At 58.5% G+C, this 19,403-nt stretch overlaps 11 protein-coding genes across 11 annotated transcripts; 4 read left to right on the top strand and 7 right to left on the bottom strand.

Moving 5' to 3' along the window:
- Nucleotides 1–228: 228 nt before the first annotated feature.
- Nucleotides 229–717, top strand: FA10DRAFT_232651 (hypothetical protein; the record flags this gene model as incomplete). The annotated part of the gene is made up of 2 exons (XM_025518915.1): nt 229–528; nt 598–717. The coding sequence occupies 2 exons, from the start codon at nt 229–231 to the stop codon at nt 715–717; spliced, it is 420 nt and encodes a 139-aa protein (XP_025375825.1).
- FA10DRAFT_244231 (hydroxy methylglutaryl-CoA synthase) lies at nt 677–2,916 on the bottom strand. The gene is made up of 5 exons (XM_025519338.1): nt 2,550–2,916; nt 2,436–2,462; nt 2,244–2,370; nt 1,488–2,158; nt 677–1,422 (listed from the first exon to the last, which is right to left on the bottom strand). Exons 1-5 carry the CDS (start codon nt 2,577–2,579, stop codon nt 865–867), a joined length of 1,413 nt encoding a protein of 470 aa, XP_025375824.1. The 5' UTR covers nt 2,580–2,916; the 3' UTR covers nt 677–864.
- A 456-nt stretch (nt 2,917–3,372) lies between these two features.
- FA10DRAFT_167943 (hypothetical protein) lies at nt 3,373–6,224 on the top strand. The gene has a single exon (XM_025518200.1). The coding sequence runs from the start codon at nt 3,469–3,471 to the stop codon at nt 5,962–5,964; it is 2,496 nt and encodes an 831-aa protein (XP_025375823.1). The 5' UTR covers nt 3,373–3,468; the 3' UTR covers nt 5,965–6,224.
- Nucleotides 6,123–7,633, bottom strand: FA10DRAFT_167902 (hypothetical protein). Its single transcript, XM_025518199.1, has 4 exons — nt 6,901–7,633; nt 6,585–6,733; nt 6,372–6,474; nt 6,123–6,297 (listed from the first exon to the last, which is right to left on the bottom strand). Exons 1-4 carry the CDS (start codon nt 7,541–7,543, stop codon nt 6,281–6,283), a joined length of 912 nt encoding a protein of 303 aa, XP_025375822.1. The 5' UTR covers nt 7,544–7,633; the 3' UTR covers nt 6,123–6,280.
- A 522-nt stretch (nt 7,634–8,155) lies between these two features.
- Nucleotides 8,156–8,729, bottom strand: FA10DRAFT_288155 (hypothetical protein; the record flags this gene model as incomplete). Its single annotated transcript, XM_025524186.1, has 2 exons — nt 8,156–8,393; nt 8,473–8,729. 2 exons carry the CDS (start codon nt 8,727–8,729, stop codon nt 8,156–8,158), a joined length of 495 nt encoding a protein of 164 aa, XP_025375821.1.
- Nucleotides 8,730–8,906: 177 nt separating this feature from the next.
- FA10DRAFT_303563 (hypothetical protein) lies at nt 8,907–10,796 on the top strand (the record flags this gene model as incomplete). Its single annotated transcript, XM_025525257.1, has 1 exon — nt 8,907–10,796. The coding sequence occupies one exon, from the start codon at nt 8,907–8,909 to the stop codon at nt 10,794–10,796; it is 1,890 nt and encodes a 629-aa protein (XP_025375820.1).
- Nucleotides 10,797–10,839: 43 nt separating this feature from the next.
- FA10DRAFT_244228 (mitochondrial carrier) lies at nt 10,840–12,155 on the bottom strand. Its single transcript, XM_025519337.1, has 3 exons — nt 11,959–12,155; nt 11,390–11,886; nt 10,840–11,327 (listed from the first exon to the last, which is right to left on the bottom strand). The coding sequence occupies exons 1-3, from the start codon at nt 12,141–12,143 to the stop codon at nt 11,011–11,013; spliced, it is 999 nt and encodes a 332-aa protein (XP_025375819.1). The 5' UTR covers nt 12,144–12,155; the 3' UTR covers nt 10,840–11,010.
- A 454-nt stretch (nt 12,156–12,609) lies between these two features.
- On the top strand, nt 12,610–12,991 carry FA10DRAFT_288152 (hypothetical protein; the record flags this gene model as incomplete). Its single annotated transcript, XM_025524185.1, has 2 exons — nt 12,610–12,897; nt 12,980–12,991. The coding sequence occupies 2 exons, from the start codon at nt 12,610–12,612 to the stop codon at nt 12,989–12,991; spliced, it is 300 nt and encodes a 99-aa protein (XP_025375818.1).
- A 113-nt stretch (nt 12,992–13,104) lies between these two features.
- On the bottom strand, nt 13,105–15,448 carry FA10DRAFT_219561 (hypothetical protein; the record flags this gene model as incomplete). Its single annotated transcript, XM_025518531.1, has 5 exons — nt 13,105–13,172; nt 13,248–13,309; nt 13,366–14,056; nt 14,119–15,089; nt 15,156–15,448. Coding segments are annotated over 5 exons (2,085 nt in total), but the record flags the coding sequence as incomplete, so codon positions are not given.
- A 276-nt stretch (nt 15,449–15,724) lies between these two features.
- On the bottom strand, nt 15,725–17,965 carry FA10DRAFT_303559 (hypothetical protein; the record flags this gene model as incomplete). Its single annotated transcript, XM_025525256.1, has 6 exons — nt 15,725–15,975; nt 16,052–16,121; nt 16,196–16,752; nt 16,821–16,880; nt 16,945–17,663; nt 17,959–17,965. 6 exons carry the CDS (start codon nt 17,963–17,965, stop codon nt 15,904–15,906), a joined length of 1,485 nt encoding a protein of 494 aa, XP_025375816.1. The 3' UTR covers nt 15,725–15,903.
- Nucleotides 17,959–19,328, bottom strand: FA10DRAFT_268788 (hypothetical protein). Its single transcript, XM_025522477.1, has 3 exons — nt 18,449–19,328; nt 18,327–18,370; nt 17,959–18,259 (listed from the first exon to the last, which is right to left on the bottom strand). The coding sequence occupies exons 1-3, from the start codon at nt 19,288–19,290 to the stop codon at nt 18,048–18,050; spliced, it is 1,098 nt and encodes a 365-aa protein (XP_025375815.1). The 5' UTR covers nt 19,291–19,328; the 3' UTR covers nt 17,959–18,047.
- Nucleotides 19,329–19,403: the final 75 nt, after the last annotated feature.

Raw genomic sequence — 19,403 nt, 5'->3', positions numbered from 1 at the left:
CCTCAATGTCGAGTCTGCTTCTTTCCTCAATTTTTGGGCACGCTCGCTGTCATACCTTCGGCGCACGACGAGGGCGGTAGTGGAGTGCGACGCATCTCTAAAATCTCCACGTGCGCGTCGACATCGGATTTCTTCGCGCCTCTTGCTCACCTAAAGGAACGAGCCACTCCATCACTTTCTTCCTCGCCCTACGAAGGAAGATTGCGAAATCTTGACCGCAAAAAAATAATGGGTTTCTTTTCCTCCTCTTCATCGTCAAAGGGCGACACAAACGCAGCGGCAAACCAAGCGCCCACACGCTCGTCTCGGCGGCAGTGCTGGGAGTCGCGCGATGCCTACTACGCCTGCCTCTCGTCGCACCGCATCGTCGTGCCGCCGGGCACAGACATGTCCGACGGGCGCGGCATGCTGGGCGAAGCAGCTGCAGAGGAGCAGCGGACCAAACGGGACCGGCTGGAGGACGAGGTGAAGAATGATCCCTGCGCCAGTGCGAGGGGTCCCTACGAGGAGAACTGTGCAAAGAGCTGGGTGAGAAGGAACGCAGGCCGTTTCAGGGTTGGCTTACGAAGCGATGCGGCTGACACAAAGACGAGACAGATCGACTACTTCAACAAGCGGAGAGTGCTGGAGGAAAGACAAAAGCTCCTATATAGCCAGGGTGCACAGCCCACGACTTCATCACTACCGCCGTCTCGAGGGAGTAGCAGCGGCAAGTAGTAGAAGGGAAGGAGTTGCCGATAGTAGTAATATGATTCTGTTTTCCAGTGGAGGGCATACGGTACATGACAGATCGCCTTTCGTCTAGCGAGAGAGTTAAAGATAAGAGAGTGTAAGCGTGGACAAGGAGAAGCGGTAGGAGGGTAATTAGGCAACGTCCGTGCGCCCGTAGGTTCTCCGGTACATCTTGTCGACGTTCTCGAGGTAGTAGCTGCCCGGCCAGAGGTTGGCCAGGTCGCCCTGGGGCGTGTAGTTGACGGCGTTGTGCGTGGCCTCACGCGTCTTGAGGGCGTCAACGTAGGTCTGGCAGGGGACGACCTGCATGGCGGCGAGCCTCTTGATCAGGTCCAGCTTCTCGGCCAGCTCCGTCGTGTCGCCCTGGACCTTGATGCCAAAGAACGAGGCGGCAGAGCCAGAGCCAAACGAGTACATGAGAATCCGCTTTCCCTGAAGGTCCTTCGAGGCGACGTTGGACAGCAGCGCGGCGAGACCGCCGTAGAGCGAGGCCGTGTACATGTTTCCGCACCGGCGAACGCAGTTCATTGTTGGCTCCAGCTTCTCGTTCATCTTTGCCTTGGCGAGGCCGAGGAAAGCCTTTTCGACATCCTTGTTGAAGATAGTGTCCTTGCGGTCCAGCTCAGCAAAGTTGGCGGGGATCGATGCGTAGGCCTCGTTTTTCGGGTCAACAAGGAAGTCATTGTAGAGCTGTTGGTTGGCGACAGCGCAGGGGTGAGCAATAAGTCTCTAAGCCTTCTTCAAGGACGACTCACCAGTCGGCCAAAGCCCTTCTGGACCAGCTTCGAGTAGGGGCTGTGGAAGATGGTGTAGTCAAAGTCGTCGAGGTTCGTCTTGGCGAGGACCTCCTTGCTGATGGCGTTGCCAATGACGGGCGCCGCCGCCGCGCCGTTGGTCTTGGACTGGCGAGCGGCAAACTGGGCCGTCTTTGCGCGGTAGCTGTCCCAGGCCTTGTCGATCGAGCCCAGATAGGCGACCAGGGTCTCGGGGCCATCGACGGTGGGGTATTCAGACGAGAGGTCGGGCTTGAAAAAGTCCCACGAGTTGGCCATGTGGGAACCGCGGACCGATTCGATCGACAGGGGTGCATCGGGACCAATGAGGAGCGCAACGGCACCGGCACCACCGACGGGTCGGGCGCTGCCCTCGGCATAGATGGCAATGTCGGCGGCAACGACGATGGCGTCACGGCCATCCCACGACGAGGACTCGATCCAGTTGACGGCATTGAACAGGGCGGCGGTGCCTCCGTAGCAGGCATTCTTGCTGTCGATGCCCTCGACGTCGGTGTTGCCAGCGGGGGCAAAGAGGTTCATGAGAATCGTCTTGACCGACTTGGACTTGTCGATGATCGTCTCGGTGCCCACGTCGAGGCGGCCGATGCTCTTTGGGTCGACCGAGTACTTTTGCATCAGGCTCGAGGTGACTGCGTTGCAAGGGTTGCATGCTGTCAGCTACTTTCTTTCTTCTTTCTTTCTCCAATTGGGCATAGGGCGGAGAAGATGGCTCACCATTGAGAGCAAACGAGTTGATGTCTTCGCGGTCGTCGGTGCAGGCCATGTACTGCTGCCCAAACCCAATGGTGTACTTGCCCGCGGCCACGCCGTCAAACTTCTCCAGGTCCTCCTCCGAGATGCACTGTCGGACGACGTCAGCTCACCCTTCCTCTTCATCTGGAGAATTACGACGAATGAATCACTCACTCGCTTGGGAAAGTAGATTTCAAATCCCTAGAGAACGACAAGATGGCAAGAGGGAGACAGTCAGCTCACTTCTCCATCCAACGCACTGCAGCAAGGGACAGAGAATAAACCCACCTTGATTCCGACGTTCTGAGGGCGAGTCATGGTGTCTGGTTGCTAAAGTTGTCCGCAGAAAAAGAAAACAGGTGGAAGAGAGATGTCAGGTCAAGGTTGGTTGGTTGCTTGGAGGGTGGGTCCGACGAGAAGGAATGAGATTTCGTCCTTCCTTCTTTTTTCCCTTTTGATTGTTGAGTTAACTTTAGTTGAGAGCGCAGACTGCACTAGCGCCGTCTTTTAGACTTATGAAACAAAATTGAACCGAAATAACAACAAGGCTGTTGGAACCTCGCTACGACGTGTTGTTCCCCTCCCCCGTATCGTTATCCCGGATCACGCACGGTTTGGCAGACAACGCGAGAGAAAGTTTCGCGGGCCCAACGACAGCTTATCCGATTCCGGAAGTGCAGCATCTTATGTACTGCACACTTAGCCAGGCAGGACGCAGATTAGAGAGGCCGTGGTAGCATTGTCCATTGCGACAGGAACACTCTTCGACCGGAAACGCCGCTGGCTTGGCATGATCTGAAAGGCTCGCGTGCAACCGGACATCATACGATTAATCACCAGTCTTCACCGCTATTGTAACAGCCTGTGCCAGCCTCTTTCGCTACACGATCACATCATGCTGGGCTGAGCAACGACAATGATGCTGAGCAGCACTGCCACTCTAGCGATACGACCGCTGCTGTCGCAATTGTGCTGAGACGCGGAGAGGTCAGCCCACCAGCAGCCGCCGTTCCAGCTATTAATTTTCCGGAGCCGGAGGGAGCTTCTCAGGCGAGAGGTGTGCAGATTGTGATTACGTAATCTTTTTTTTTTTTTTTTTTTTTTTTTGTGAGCTTCGCTCACGCGTGCGTGCGCGCGAGCCTTTCTTCGCAGTGCTTTTGGTTGATAGCACAAGGAAAGGGAGGGCGAAAGGCCACCGCTAGGACATATGCTAAGGCATCTCAGCAGGAGGGGTGCGAAGAGCCTTGCGGCGGAGGTGCGGCACAGATGCTTGGCGAGCACATCGAGCGTCGTTTGGCAAGAAGCCCCTACCCTTGCGTCCCCACTGGGAAAGGGCAAGGAGAGGGCGGTCGACGATGGGAAGGAGGAAGACAGCGAGGGCGGTGATGGGTTCGGGCGCACAAAGTCGATCTACGAGCACAGTCGGGCATCGAGTAGACCGAGACCAAATGTCCATACGCCCCTCTTTGCCGCCAAGAGGAGCGGCAGTCGCGCCAGGCTGCTGTCAAAGTCGCTGCAAAATGGCGAGTCATCGCTAGACGTGGACATGGGCGAGGGCAGAGAGGAGTTGAGGTCTGCGTCTGCATTCGACGATGTCCTTGCTCGGACAGACTCAAAGCTGCGAGAGCTGTACAGCGCCATTTCGGTGAGGCGCGCTGACAAGAATTTGGCTGGCGTCATCGATGTATGCGCCGATATTCAGCAACGACTCCACGAGATTGCTGCGGAGAGGAAGCTACCCTCTATTCCGCCGCCTTCTCTCCACGTATACCATTGTCTTCTCTATACAGCAGCGGAGTGTGGGCAGGTTAGGCTCTGCCAGAGCACGCTCGAGGACATGCGAGCGCTGGGCTTCGACATCGATGTTGACCTGTTAAATTACCGCCTCAAGGCCAGCATCGTGGCCAGCGACCGCGCCGGCATCGAAGAGGTGCTTGATGAGATTGCGTCCTTGTCGCCGCTATGGGGGAGCACGGCAAGTGAGAGTTTGTCTGCCAAGAACGAAGAGGAACAGGTACAGGAACAGGAGCAGGAGGAGCAAAACGAGGCCATGCCGGTCCTGATATCGAGGCACTGGACGCGCAACTGGACGCCAAAGACATACCACCACATGCTGCTTCGCTGCACCTTGACACACAACCTCGAGCTAGCGCTTGCCCTCCTGGGGTGCGCTTCGCAAACGAAGGGCCACGGTGTCCAGGAGGAAGGAGAAGCCCGGCAGGAAGATGCCTTTCTCGCGCGTGTGCTAAATCCTGCGACCTGCCTCAATCTCCTCAGCGCAGCAGCCCACTGCCGTGAGGCACGCCTCATGACCGACCTCGCCCTCTGGATGGATGATGGGGCGAGCATGCGCAAGCTTGACAGCCAGATGTGGATGTCCGTCCTCCGATGCTCCGCCGACAACGACTGGTTCCCCGGCGTCGAGGTGGCCTGGGACCGAGCGGTGCGGAAGGCACTCCTCACGCCTGACGAGGGCCTGGTGGTGCAGATCCTCAACACTGCCTCGCGCGTCCATGGACAGGCCTTGTTCATCCAGGAGATTCTCTCCCTCTTTTTCGATGTCTCTCCCGCGTCCTCGTCTGTCAGGTCGCCACGGGCGATGCTGAAGAAATGGGCGTTGCAAGAGTGGCACCTTGCACCCCTCTTTGAGTCCCAATGCGCCGACCTGGACTTTGAAGCGGCCTTTCGCACGGCCAATCGGATCGCGAGCCTTAGCGCCGGCGTCGCCACACCTACGCACCATACCCTCAAGTCTCTCACTCGCTTCGCCTCGTCCAGCCCAGAGGCGATGGAAAAGGCATATGCCGCTTTCAAGGCAGTTGGCGCAGAGCAGACAACGTACGGTGGCATGCTGACGGGCAGCCTCAACGCCATGATTGCGGCGGCGAACCGTCTCACGGACAAGGCGCTCGCGGTGCAGATCTACCGGGATCGCAAGTACCTCCGCGACGCGCGCAAGGACCCGCTCACCGCTTCTGTCCCTGCGCCGCCCACGCCGGAAGAGGAACCAAAAGAGGACTACGAGACATGGGGCGGCAAGAAGCTCAAGCGGCCGGGGCTGGACCGAGCCATGTTTACCATGAGCCGCCAAGAGCTCGCCGACACCGTCTTGGCCGATGCCGCGACGTTTGACGAGCTCCTGCTGACGGCCATTGATGCACGCGACAGGCTCATGGGCACGCTCGTGTTCAAGGACCTCAACCACCACCGGCGGCGCACGCCCGAAGAAAAGGCCGCCAAGATAGGCGAGATGGTGACGCCGACGGCAACGACGTACGAGCGAGCGATCATCCTCTGCCTCACGCAAAAGGGCTACTACGAAGATGCGTTCAAGTTCCTGGAAGAGGCAAAGAGGCGCAAGATCGTGCCCACACGTACCAGCTACGAGGCGATTGTGTTGCGGTGCAGGGATGCCGGCGACGAGCGGTGGGAACGCATTGCGCGCGAACTCCGAGAGACGGGGCAGAGGCCCAGTCGCATGGTAGAGCGCTGGCTGAGAGAGATTGACGGGGAGGACGCAGACACGATACAAGGCGAAGAAGACAACAAGGTTGAGGCAGATAGGAAAGCACAAACCAAGGGAATCGAGCGGGAAAGGAAGACTGAAGGGAAGATGAAAGAGAGACGGCAGCGTTTCCGGCCGAAGCAGAACCTCTACAAGAGAAAGGAGAGTCGCGAGGGGGAAGAGGAACGTTGGGAGTAAATGCAATACATGCTTTTTCGACCATTGCGCAGAGAATACGAGGGAGAATGTTCGTGTCACAAGCGCTTTTGATGGTATGAGAAGGATCGGATGATACATGGATGTATGGGAAAGGGGATTCCTTGTTCCATGGATATGCACAGCATCGCCGGGTTGGAGGTGCGGGATGGAAGGGGCCGGGAAGGACATGACTAGTTGTTGTGCTCGTGGTCGCTCTTGCCGCTGCCGTGTGGGCCCTTTGAGTCGTGGCGATGCTTGAAGCGCTCGATGCCTTGGTCCAGCAGCACACCCGACACTGCACCGACGAGAGTGTCTTTCAGCCTCTTGCTGTCTCTGTGCGTGCATATGGAAGGCTTGAGTATGAGCGTATCATTGCTGTGCAAGTCAGAAAGCGCTTGTAGCCTCACCCGTGCTTCTTGCTCTTGCGCCCGTTGGACGATCGCGAGGAGCCGACGGAGTGACTCCTCGAATGGCGGCTGTGATGACGACCTTGACGGCCTGTGTGAGCATCTGCAAGGAGAAGAGGAGCGTTATTTTGTCAGCACCGATCTGGGCAAGCATACGGAGAGCGACAGGGTGCGAGGATGAAGCAAGAAAGAGAGAAATTATAGAGTGCCGACCTTTTCAGGCAGCATAGAAAGGACGTCGGCAGCCATGTCAAGTGGTTTCGAGGCTCTTTTCTTCCTTCTGGTTCCTCTCTTCTTTGTCCCGGTCTCGAAATTCCCGCTCGAGCAAGAGGAAGACTCATTGCCATCTTCTTTTTCCCTGGCTAAACAGGGCACTGCAGTGAGTATGGCCGAAGCAGAATCTTCTCGGTCTTTTACAACGACTCGAGTCTGCTCACCTAGGAAGCATGGCGCTGAGACTAGGCTCCTCTTCCCCTTTCCTCTCTCCGTGCTCCAAAAGCCCTTTAGGTCATGAGATAGTGTTACTCACAGTGATCACGTCCGCGGTAGGCATCAAAACCATCTGCATAGCCACGAGCAAGCGAGGCGGCAATGTTGGGGGGCATGTAGTTGCCGTACGGGTCCATGACACCCATGCCCGGTGGGGGAGGCGGGGAAAATAGTGCTGGATATGCTCCTCCGTAGGGTGGGACGGGATAACCAGTGGGTGTGGCGGCCAAGTAAGGGTTCATGGCTGCTAGCTGGTACTGGGGCGACATGTGCGATGGCTGAGGTGGAAGATATTGACCGTAGGGGCTTGGAACACCGGCAGGCATGGGATTGTACCCCATCATAGCCGCCGGATGCATGGGTTGCATGGATTGCTGCGGTTGGTAACTGCGAGAGGCTTGCGACGGGTAGCCCGGCTGTGCTACGCCACCAAACGCAGGAGCACCTGCTCCAGGGTACGAGGCCCGGTTTGATGGAGCACCGTACGGGTCGCTAGCATATGCTCGACTCGTAGAGCCATAGGAAGGCATGCGCTGCATGTTGCTGGGATGGTCATAAGCTGAAGGATAGGCAGCAGCGGCGACGCCAACGCCACCGCCACCGCGCTGCTGCTGATAATGGTAGTTGCCTTGCTGTCCGTACTGCGCACCTGGAGGGGGAGGGGGAGGAGGGAATCCTGCCATTGTCTTCGCTGCTGCTTGTCGTAGCCTGTTGCTTAGGATGAACAAAGTAGCACCTTCGAGCGAGCAGATATGACACAGAGAGACGGACAGAGGAGTTCCGGCGAACGATGAAGGGGAAGGCAACTGGGGGGAAAATCAAAGGACGCTGCACCGCCAGTTTATCTATGCCGTCCGCTGCAACTCAGCAATGCCTCAAACGAGCGTCTTGCGCTCTTGTGAGGCAACTCTGCCATGCGTCCAGGCCGCCTGTGTTTTGCCAAGCAGCATCGAATGCTACTCGGGGCGGACGGACTGGCAAGCGGACTGCCTCTCCACCCCTAGGGCGCGGCGGGATACTGCAGTATTTTCGCTTTTTCATCCAACACCGAGCGCATTGTCTTCCTGAAAATTGATTGAACAAGTGGGCCATTTTTCTTTTTCCATCGGCGCCCCAAAGTATTTTGTCGCAAGTACGACGTTGTGGCCCCCCTCTGCCGTTCTCTTCTCCTTTCCGCTCGTCATTGCTGATGTCCGGATGAATGAATTGCCACCAAATGAGAGACGAGGAGTGCTAGAGATCTACATGTGTTTCTTTGAGTCTGCGCATTCGTCGAGTATCCTTTCTTCTCCTCGTTATGTCTTGCTCTGTCCCTTCGAGTCGAAGCCGCCTTCGTTGCTGCCACCGTCGTGGACTGGTCGCCGCTTACCCTCGAGGGGGTTGAATTCGGGTGTGCGCTGGTTGGGACCCCAGTTCTTGACATTGCGCTCTTCGGGCGTGATGCCGTCCTCGCCTCCAATCTTTGCGCCCTCGGCCATCTCCTTGATGCCTGCGTGAGGAGGGTGAGGTCGAGTGCTGGCCTGCGGCGTAGTCCTAAAGCAGCACGTCCAAAGTCTCAGTGCTCTCTTCTTCTCCTCTTCTTGACGAAGCTGTCCGTAAGAGATCCACTTACGAGGCAGTTCGAATCTGCGAGCTCACGCCAGGCATGGTGGACGGGTGTTCACTCGAAACAGGCGTGTCAGCAGGAGTGTAGCCAGGATGGGTAGGCGTCGAAGCGTCTCGAGGCGACGTTCTCGAGTCATTGGTCGGCGACAGGGGCTGCTTCTTGAGCAACACGCCCGTGGTCGCTAGCCCTCGCCGAGCTGCAGTGATGCTCGATGGCGTCGACGACAGAGCCAGGCGTGGAAGAGCTCTTGCGATAGGCGACATCATGGATGGTGGTTGACCTTCACATCTTCGACTGTGGAGGGACGACGTCATTTGCAACATTGCGTGCCACGTGGGTCCTTGGCATGGTCTGTGCGCAACGTGCAACTAGAGGCGGCTCCACTATGACAACTAAATGCATGTAGCTTCTTTCTTCCCAAGGTGTACGTCGGATTCGCCATGTCGGTGGTCAAGCGTCCAGAGCCAGGGCCGATCATGGGCACGTATCGGAACGAAGATCTGAACGCTGTCGTCGATTACCTCAGCGATGGGTCAGAGGCCATCATCGAGCCCTGCGTCTTTGATCTCAGGTGGGCCACGGGACGGCCTCGAGGAAGTAGCGTCGCGACCCTGCTCGCAGCTGCAAAACCTCCAATACCGCTACCGATTCGATTGGCACGGTGTCAAGATGATGCTAATGGCATAGAGGATGGATCCAAGAACGACATAAAGACTAGGGCGATTCGTCAGATTATCTTGTCGGGGGCGCACATCATGAGCTTCAGCGGCGCCATGCCAAACTTTATGTCGCTGGTCCGACTCCACGCCAGTCTTACATCACTGGATCTGCAGCACTCGCACTTTCCATACAAGCTGGTCCCATGCAAGGAGCTTGCACACGCCATCAACACAAGCGTCTTACGGTCGCTCAACATGCCAAACTTCTACCGCGTGGGTGGAGCTGTATTCGTCATCGATTTGATCAACAACCTGGATTGCCCCAGCCTCGAGACGCTGTACCTGAACAAGGCCATCAACCTCTTCGGCGCAGACGTCGATGACGAAGACGACCTGAATGGTACCGCCGAAGCTGGAGAGGAGAATATCGACATGACGCAGAAGGAGGTGCAGGCTCGCGTCGGGGACGCTCTGGCTCATTTGGTTAGCCCATGGCACATCCCTCGGCGTGGCTGGGCGCCCAACCTCAAGAAGCTGCATCTGAATGCGAACGAGCTTGGAATCAAGACGGTCAAGAGGATTACGAGGGCCATTCTCGGCCAAGATCGCAAGATCAAGCGCGATGGCCGAATCTCACCGCCCAATCGAACCTTGATGTCAGTCGAGATGCTGGCCACCTATTCGGACAACAGCGAAGACGAGGCCGAGAGCGACGAAGAGGGACAAGGGACGAGGAGCAGCGCCGCAGTGACGGCTTCGGAAGCCAGCTTGAGACGGGTGAAGAGCATTTCCTCTCTTCTGCGTGAGCGCCGCATGCAGGAGGCATCTGCAGCGGCGCCAACGACGCCCTCGTCTTCGGCAGGCGACATCATCAGAGTGGCAAATTCTTCTCGGAAGCCAACTAGCGCGCAAGCCGGCAAGGAAACGGTGACGAAGGAGAACTGGAGGAGGCTGCTGGGCAACCATCTCTGGCAAAATCGGCGGATGGCGTCCAAAGTGCGAGAGTCGGCGAGAAGAGCTTTGCCAGTCGTCCGAGTGCTGGGATGTTGCTCTCGCGAGGCGAGCAGCAGCTCATCATCGTCCAGCTTCCCATTCACGTGTCTCCCTGCCGAGCTCAGGAGGCGTATCGTTGAATTGCTGCTCGACGAGAGCGACGACAAGGAGAGACAGCTGACCCGGCAGCAGATGGAAAACGTGATAAGCTTTGCCTGCGAGCGGAGCACTATCGGCTGCGGCACTCGAAGTGCGCAGCTTGGCATGTCGGACCTGGCCCTCTCGCGGCTCACGTTGGAGCTGCAGCACCGCCAAGCAGAGGAGGAGAACAATGAGAAAGAAGAAGCAGACCCCAGCTTGATCCCACACCATCGATGGAGCTGGTTCGAGATGGTTCGAGAACGAAGCGTGCCGAGAGACTGGCCCGCAGCCATCATCGACGAGTCCAGCTTCCAATCGAAATCGGCCTATCACGGCCCCAGGGATGATGAAGAGGCGACCGAGGCCGAAAGGTCCTCGTTTGGGGGCGGCGGAGGCCCCGATGGTCAGGGAGGCCTGACGACAATGAGACCCATAACAGTCACAAAGGAGAGGAAGCTTCAACTGTGGCAAACGAGCGGCCTCAGAGCTTTCTGGGAGGCTACGGGCACCACTACGGCCTTGGCAGCGGACATATAAGTAACGTGAGCTTGTGAGTCGCACGGAAAAGAGACACATCTGTAACAGTATTCGCTAGCCTTTCGGTCTAGTGTGCCGCAATTCAGGATGAGCAGAGAGCCAGTGGTGTTGTACAAATACATCTTCATTGTTTTGGTCATGAGCAGTGATGAGTGAAAAGCGGTGACATGTGTAGATAACGTGCGATGACAGACTTGTACCCTTTTAACTCAAGTCAAGTAACCCTGCTGGTGTCTGATGCAACTCTCGCCTCCTGTGCCCGCGTGTTGCTCGAAACCCAGAAGCCCCTGCCAGCCTCAAAGATCGTCCAGCCGATCGCGCTGGACGCGGCCTTTCTGGCGCAGCGGAGACCCAGGCCGTCCAAGAAGGCTCCCCAGCCGTCCGTGGCAATGAGGTGCCGCGTCGTCGCGATCAGCGTCCTCTTCTCGTGTCTGGCTGATGGGGACGCGGACGAGGGCGAGGTCTGCACGCGCGTCTTGAGGATGTCGAATGGATGCGTGAGCACAGTAGCCAATGTCCCTGCAAAGAGACCTGCCAACACTGCATCTTCAGTATGATGGAACTGCAGCTCTAGTATCAGTCTCGAAGCTCACCGCTGACGCTCACGACGAGCGAGTTGCCGCTGCCTCTGGCCTTCTGACCTCTCGCTTCCCAGTTCCCCAAGCGGTGCTTGCTCCCTTCGTAGAAGACTAGATAGAGGCCGGCGTACGGCGCGTCTCTCAATGCCGTAGCAGTGAAGCCACGAAAGAGGCCTCGGACACCATCAGTCTTGTAGATGTTGACGAGGGCCGATGAGAGCGATGGATAAGCGCTCTTTGCAAAGTGCGAGGACTCGAAGCGGGCCTTGACGACGGTGATGGGACAGAGGATGAAGCCTACGACTACGCGAGCAAAGGCGCCAGAGACCAGGTTGCCCGTCGCAGTGAGCCGAGCCAGAGTCGTTGTGCTTCCAGAACGGCCTCCCACGGATCCTCGTGCACTGGCCGGGAGCTCCTGGGGAGGAAGCGAAAGGACGGGGACGGCCGAAGAAGAAACGAGGGCGCGGATCTCGCTGACGCTGTAAAAGTACATGGCGACTCCCGGCACGTTTCTGCAAGACGCTTACTGTTAAGCAGAGATCTCCCGTAGAGAAAAGAAGGAGGGTACTGGTGTCGACGCTCACCTCGCAACTGTCGGCACGGTACCCCTCCACAACCCCATCCAGCCGTCGTCCCGGAGGACCTGCCTGATCGTCTGTCCCAAGCGTGCGGTCCTTGTCTGTTTTTTCGCACCTATCACAGCAGAAGAGTTGGGCGTGACAGAAGGGGAGGAGCGCTGCTGCTGCATCCGAGTCTTGAGGAAGTCCATCGGTTGCAGCAACAAGCACGACGCGAGGCCAGACGCAGCGCCCGAGGCCAGCGTCGCCCACGGCGGGATGGGCGCCGCTTTTGCCCCTCCCCCCATAGTCGCACCTCCTGATATCCCACTCGACATAGCCGTATTGAATGCCGTCCTTTGGCTTGGTGCTAGTACGGGCAAGAGGGCAGTCGTCTATCGACGCATGACCACCAGCGCAGCGAGACCCTCCATTCACCCGGACTCTCGCGAAGCCAACCCAAAAATGGACCAGCCTTACAGTAATTTTTTTTTTGGAGGTCCAGTCTCGGAAGACGGAAATCTGCCCTTGTCGCGCTTCTGCTTCTTTTCTACCCACGTGTTTTCATCTGCTTCCTTCTTGCCTTTGGACCAAAGAAGGGCTCCCGTCAACGCTCGTTCAGTCGTCTTCAGTCATTCTCGAGCGCATCGAGCTATAAGCCGGAAGCCCAAAAGGACGATGCTCTCCCGACTTCTCGCTCGGGCGCACCCGTCGCTCAACCCCTCGCTTCGAGCACTCACACAGACACGGACGCTGATCCTCCCCGCCCGGCCCGCTCCGCTGACACCGGCAACAACCTCGACGTCCCTCTCAAACACCTGCAAGGAGCATGGCGTCGTAGGCGCAGACCAGAAACGAGGCATGAAGGTACGGTCGAGCGTCAAGAAGTTCTGCGATGGGTGCAGCGTCGTGCGGCGAAAGGGCAGGCTGTACGTCATTTGCAGCAAGGACCCGAAACACAAGCAGGTGCGTCTGCCATCTCGAAATGTTCTCCCCTGTGCTGCTGGACGGAAAAGCTGACACCAGAAGATGTTCTGTCATGCTTCAGAGACAGGGCTAGACCTCTCAGGCAACGTCTCATACTTGCCCGAAAGCGCTTTGGATGAATTAGGGACGAGATACAGTGTAATAGTATAGAATGGTATGCAAGCAAGGACCAGGGCGGGAGGACATCTACTTGAAGAGGCTTGAGATGCGATCCTCGACCTCCTGCTCCGTCATGCGGATGTGCTTCTGAGGGTCTGTCGGGGAGAGACAGACGTCAGACTCTGCTTGTTGACAGAGACGCCAGGGGCAGAGGGAGATAGGGGACTTACTTTTGCTGAAGTCGCCGGCGCGGTGCTTTGCGACGAATCTCGCATAGAGGGGACAGACGAGCCTGCCGTCGCAATTGTCAGTGCGCTCGTAGGTGATAAATAAAAAATCACCACTCACCGAACAACGTCGTTTCTGAGCCGCTCTCTTAGCTGCGGGTCCTCTCTCGCAATCGGGTAGGCTCGATGAAGTCTCTCGAGATCATCGAGGCTGTCGTAGAATTTGGCAAAGCGGTCCTTGACGGCATTCTTCTCATTGTTGCCGCCCATGGCAGTAATCTTGGAGCTCGCGCTCCGGCTGCTCGGCATCGATGATGCGGCACCTGGCCCCAGTGCAGACGAGGCACCGTCCTCCATGAGAGCGCCTGCCACGGGGCTCCAAGCGTCGAGGTAGGCCTTGTTGGCCTGTCGCATCGCCCCGCCTGGAAGCTCTTGGCCCATGCTGCCCAGGTACATGGCCAGGTGGTGCTGACTTGCGGACCCCAGCGAGCCTTCTCGTCCACTGGGGGCAAGCTCGCGCTGCAGGTGACCAATGTTATTGATGAGAAAGATGCTGGCCGTCGACGGCTGTCGGATCGCCCTCGACCTCGCTTCAAGCGCATTGAGACAGGTGGCCAGGACATCGCAGAGGTACTGCGACACGATGTTCTCCTCCTCTGAGTCGAGACCCAGCGAGAGCACGGGCGCACCGCCCTGGCCCATCATCCAGTTGCCTGCGCCCAGCGTCGTCAGGAGGGGCGCCACCACGTCGTGGTACTCGCACAACCGGCGCATGAAGTTGAGCGAGGAGTAGGTGATCTCGTTGATCGTTGCTGTTTGTCATTGGCCTCAGTCAGCTGATCAAAGAGACAGAAAAAACAAAAAAAAGACTCACTGCTGGGCACCTCGCCCTCGCGCTGCTGGGGCATTGCATTGACGCTCTGGATAAACGTGGGAAAGACCTGCATCGCCGTGCCCCTCACGGCTTGCAGGGCTTCAGGAAGCGCATTGGCATTCGTTGCCTTTTCTTCGCTCCCGCCGCCGGTGTGTCCTGCGCAGCCATTGACGACGATGCTCTCCCATCTCGGCGCGGCAATGTTGAGCGCAGCAACAATGTCAAAGGCAAAGAATGTATGCGAAGTCGAGAGGCTCATGTGCCGCCGTACCTCCTGATGTAGCGCCTGGACCGTCTGTTGGAAATCACGGAGGGGCGCACGCAGCAGCCTGGCAAACGTCGACTGGATCGTCGACACTGACGAAGGGGGGTCGAGCGAGTTGAGGAGCGATGACACGACTCCATACTCGTTTTCTGCCATGTCTAGCGTCGATGAGATCCACTCGCCCAGGCCGGCGTTGCCTCGCGCGTAGCCCACGTCCTCGTCGTCGTCCCAGGCGGCTGCCATGCCCGCACGCCCTGCCGCTCCGGCACTGACACCCACACGCTCCTGCGCATAGGCAACGACTCTCCTGTTGCTGGGCGCCAGGCAGTTTTCCACATACGTCGATCGAATCTCGGCGTAAGCGGCCAGGGCCGAGGAAAAGGGCGCGTGGTGCGTCTTGGGATGCGTAGGCAGCGTCTTGAGAAAGGACAGGAGCGGCACGACGTGCTCCAGCGTCGCTTCGGACAGGACGGGCAGGGCAATACCCCTGGGCAGGTAGTCTGCTGGGTCGAGAATGTCCTGCGATTCGGCATTGACCCAGTCCTTGATGACGGAGCATACATTGCGGCTGCCCGTCTCGATGAGGTCGTGCATTCGCGTCATAACCTTTTGCTGCGACTTGAGGTCCGACTTGGACAGGTAGTCGAGCCCGCGCTGGACCCGCTCGATTGTCTCGAGGTATGGCCCCGGGTCGCGCACCGATGCTCTGTATGCTCTCTCGTCGTCAGTCTGAGGCTCAAGTACGCTTCAAACAGGCTTGCCTGCTCCTTACCCTTGCATGATCAGTGGCTCCTCGTCCTGCACAACGTCGTAGTGGCCCAGCGTCTTGTCGAGCGAGTCGAGGACCTCGTCGACGTTTTCCTGGATTCGGAGCAGCGTCTGCGTGCTCCGGTGGATGGGCAGCATGGTGCTCTCGAGCTTGATCAGCCGCCGATCAAAGCCCGAGAGGATGGCCGTCATGCGGTTCGTGAGGCTCCCGAGCTTGCGCTGGTTCTGCCCCAGCAGCTCCAGCTCGGCGAGGGCCAGCTCGGTGTCGTGCTGGTGCGTTAGGGCAGACGAGGACGTGGTGACCACAGGCGACACACCGCTGGCGCCACCGCTGCCGAGCGTCGGCGAGGTGACTCCGACGGCATTGCTGCTGCCGCCGCCGCCGCCGCCGCCGCCGCCGCCGCTGCCGACAACCTCGCCGGCCGACCCGACGTTGTATCCAGCCGTTGCGACCATCGGTCGTCTTTTGTGGCTGCTTGACGAAAAGTGACACTATCGCTGTGGGGGTTGAGAGACACTCAAATTCTCTAAACGCGTCGACCAAAAGAAGCTCACTCTCTCTCTCTTCTTGGTGTCAAAAATAATCGGTTGCTAATTATTACGGTGACGGTGAGCCAGGATCAGTAGAACATGGCTGCTCCTTGTGGTTTTACAGACAAATACAACGGGATTGTGGACTATGTAGAAAAAGAAGTGGTAGAGAGGAGGCCGATGGAGAGACAAGCAAGATGTCTGATAATCGCTTCTCATCTCTAGCCCCTCCTTAACGATGCGCTCGTCCAGGGCAACTTGAAGGTGACCCTGGTCTCATAGAAGTCGATAATCTTCAAGATGGGCGATGTCAGTCCACCACTGCACCAGGGCCACTCTCCACGCTGCTGCTCCAAGACCTTGACTCACGGCAAATGGACACATTTTGTTGGCAATCTTTGTGGGCACCCAGAATGCGACCGGCGACCGTTTGCTCGTCCTGAGGATGGGTTAATTGAAATGTCAGATGAAGAAGGAAGGATCAAGCAGGCGAGTATAGCACGGGACACTCACGAGACGATTCTGGCCAGTAAAGGCCCATTTTCGTCGAACTTCTCCAAGGTCTGGACCCTGACTTTGCCGTCCCAGTTGTCCATCTTCAACCACTCTTCGCGATCGGCATCCTCGCGTGCCTTGATGTCAGACTGCGTCTCCAGCTCGCTTCCAGCCTCGTCTGACTCTTCTTCCTCCTCCAGCTCGCTCCCGTTTTTACTCTCGTCTTCGCTCTCGTCTTCGCTCTCGCTTCGCCTCGCCCTTGCCCTTCTCGACGTCGACGCTCGGCTCGCGGTGGTTCTGGTTGTACGCAACCTCTTCTTCGGCCCCGCTTCTTCTGCATCGCTGTAGTCGTCGTCGTCGCTGTCACCGTCAACGATGCCTGCGTCTTCTTCGTCAAGTGCCAGACGCGATGCACGCGGTGCGTCGTTCCCCCTCGCCTTTCTCTTGCCGCTGGGCGTCGCTGGTGAGCCCGGCCCGCGTCTCTTTTTTTCGTTGTAGGCTTTGCGCGCCTGTTTCTCGGCGTGAGGGTGCTTCTTCCAGTACTCACGCAGCATCTGAGCGCCGAGGATGTTTGCCTTGTCGAGGTGTATCAGAGTACCGATCAGCATGACTTCCTTCTCCTCGTCAGCCAGTGCGCACTCACCTCGGGCTCCCAGGTGCTTTCCTCGTCCGGGTAGCCTTTCCACTTGATCTTGAAGAAAAACTGGAAGCAGCCAATGTCTCTTGTCAGCAGGTGTTGCCTCCTCGTGTCTGCAACAGAGACTCACTCCGTCATTGGTGATCTTATGCTTGAGAATCGACTCCATTTCGTAGACCTCATCCTCGTCCTCGTCGTCATCCTCTTGTTCCTCGTCCTCTTCAATCTGCTCTTCGTCGTCCCCTTCGTCATCCACCTCGATCGTCTCAGGCTCCTTGCCGTTCCTCTTTACAGCCGCCAGACTCCGGCCCTTCCTCTCCGAGACAGGCGGCGTCAGTACCTCCTCTTCCTCCTCCTCTTCTGCAGACTCGTCCGCGGCCCCATTGACTTGCTCCACGGGCTCATCGTCCTCGTCTTCCTCATCCTCGCCGTCCTTGACGGTGCTCAGATCCCGCTTGGCCCGCCTGCCCGCCCTCGTCGGCTTCGCCTGCGCCGCGCCTCTCGCCCTTGCGCTCGTCGATCGACGGCTGCTCGTGGCCATTCTCGCCGGTGCCCTCCCTCCGTCGTGCTCCTTCTCTTCCGCCGCGTCGTCTCCGTCCTCTTCCCTGTCGTCTTCGTCTTCGCTGTTGTTGTCGTCGCGGACAGCGTCGCCCACCTTGACGCCAGCACCAGCCGCCGCCCTCGACGTCGGCGTCGAGGCAAACAGAGACGCGAGCCGGTGTATGTTGGGCAACGTCTCTACGCGGAGAGGAGCGCGACAAAGGGGTGGGGGAGGGGGCGGTCTCAGGCGGCGGATCCAGATGCGAATTGGACCAGCTCTCTTTGCTGTGCGCTCAATCTCCAGGAGCACTGTATACCAGAGACTAGCACAAAGAGAAGGAAGGAGCGAGGGAGAGGTTGGACCTCCGCTCCGCGCAAAGAAGGAGAGCAGGCGTTGGAGCGACGACGGGACTGGAGAGAGAGATGCACACACCCACTTCAAAGACGCGCCTCAACTTTCTACTACTTTCTGCTGCAGTGAGCGAGCGCGCGGGCGCACGCGTGAGCCCACCTCCGCTCCTTCTCGGCGACCAACACATCCCGTCTCCTTGCTGAGCCAGCCCTGCCGCGCAATTATATCGCTTCTTCCACGCCACGGAAGCACAGGCCATCCTTACTATTGTTGTGGATCTATTAGCATGAACTTGGACAGCGAAAACAAAAAAAAGAAGAGGCGCGCAAAGGAGAAGAGGACTAGTCGACCCAGGGCACGTCTGGGGTGATGCCAAAGGTGATCCAGAAGTCGGTGCCATCGAGCGCCGTGCCCATCTGCTCGACGGTGCGTGGGATGGCCCGAATGGCGCTGCTCGACGACAACGGTGACGACGACGATCCCGAGCGAGACTCGGCGACGAGCTGGTTGACCCAGGTCCGCTGGGGTCCGGTGGGCGGGTGGTTTCGGCCCGCTGCACGGTGAGGGAGTCTTGTTCAGTTTTCTTGCTTGATACAGCAGGCAAGCACACCTCTACTCACCCTCGCCACTGTCGCCCCATCGGCTGGCCAAGTCCCAGAGATCACTGGCAGACAGATACAGGACACCAACGTCAGCATACAAAAGCACCAGGCGCGCCGCTTCTCCAGAAAGAAGCACCCACTAGACGCGCTCGTTTGTCAGCAGCCACCGCTGGCCCTCGGCCTTGTCCCACTGCCGTGCCATCTCGAGTATGGCGCGCGCGACGTCGTGGCCATGGACAAAGTGGACCGAGCCGAGGCGGCTGAGCGTCTCCTTGTCGGGCGCGATGCGGCCGATGAAGCGCCGCGGCGAGCGGCCATGGCCCCAGAGGCCCGAGAGGTTGAGCACAGACGTCGACACGGGCCTGGCACTTTTACTGTCATTGAGGCTGAGCAGGTAGTCCTCGGCGGCGCCACGCGGAATCGTCGCGTCGATGCGCGAGTGCCGGTCCTTCCAGGGCGAGTCCCCGCCGCCGCCGCCGCCGCCGTTTCTCCTCTTTTTTCCTCGCGTCTCCTCTTCTTCCTCGTCTTGCGACAGCGGGGCGAGCTGCAGCGTCGGACCGTGGTCCCAGACGCCCGTGCTCCCAAGCTGGAGAAAGGCCGCCTGCTTGCGCGGCTTCTCCCCTTCCTCCTCCGTCTGCCTTCGCGTATCGAGGTAGCCGCGCACGAGCCGCCTGACCGCGGCCGTCTCGTACAGGGGGAAAATGACGACGACGAGGCTGGCATCGGGCAGCCCCTCAAAGGCCGCCGTGTCGTCAGAGGTGGGGTCAAAGGTAAAGGGAATCGTGCCGCCGCGGCCGTCGCGCGTCGTGCTGGCGATGCGCAGGCTCTTGTCCATCGCGGCCGGTCCAAGAAACGTGTAGGTCCAACCGGAGCCGAGGCAGAGAATATCGAGGGTGGCATCGCCGTAGTAATCGCCATCGAGGCGGATCGCCGACGCCGCGGCAGGGCCCAGGTGCTGCCAGAAAGAAGAGAGGCAGTCCATGGTGTGTGTGAGACGAACGTGTTCGTGACCCTGACAAGAGACGCCTGATGAGCAAAGCCAAAAAATGCGAAATTAGCAGCGTCGCACGGACGTCTGACAGGACGTGACTGACT

The sequence above is a fragment of the Acaromyces ingoldii genome (assembly GCF_003144295.1).
Source record: "Acaromyces ingoldii strain MCA 4198 unplaced genomic scaffold FA10scaffold_5, whole genome shotgun sequence".
In the NCBI taxonomy this organism is placed as follows: domain Eukaryota; kingdom Fungi; phylum Basidiomycota; class Exobasidiomycetes; order Exobasidiales; family Cryptobasidiaceae; genus Acaromyces; species Acaromyces ingoldii.
The sequence above is the reverse complement of the archived record's forward strand: the minus strand, read 5'-3'. Positions and strand labels throughout refer to the sequence as shown.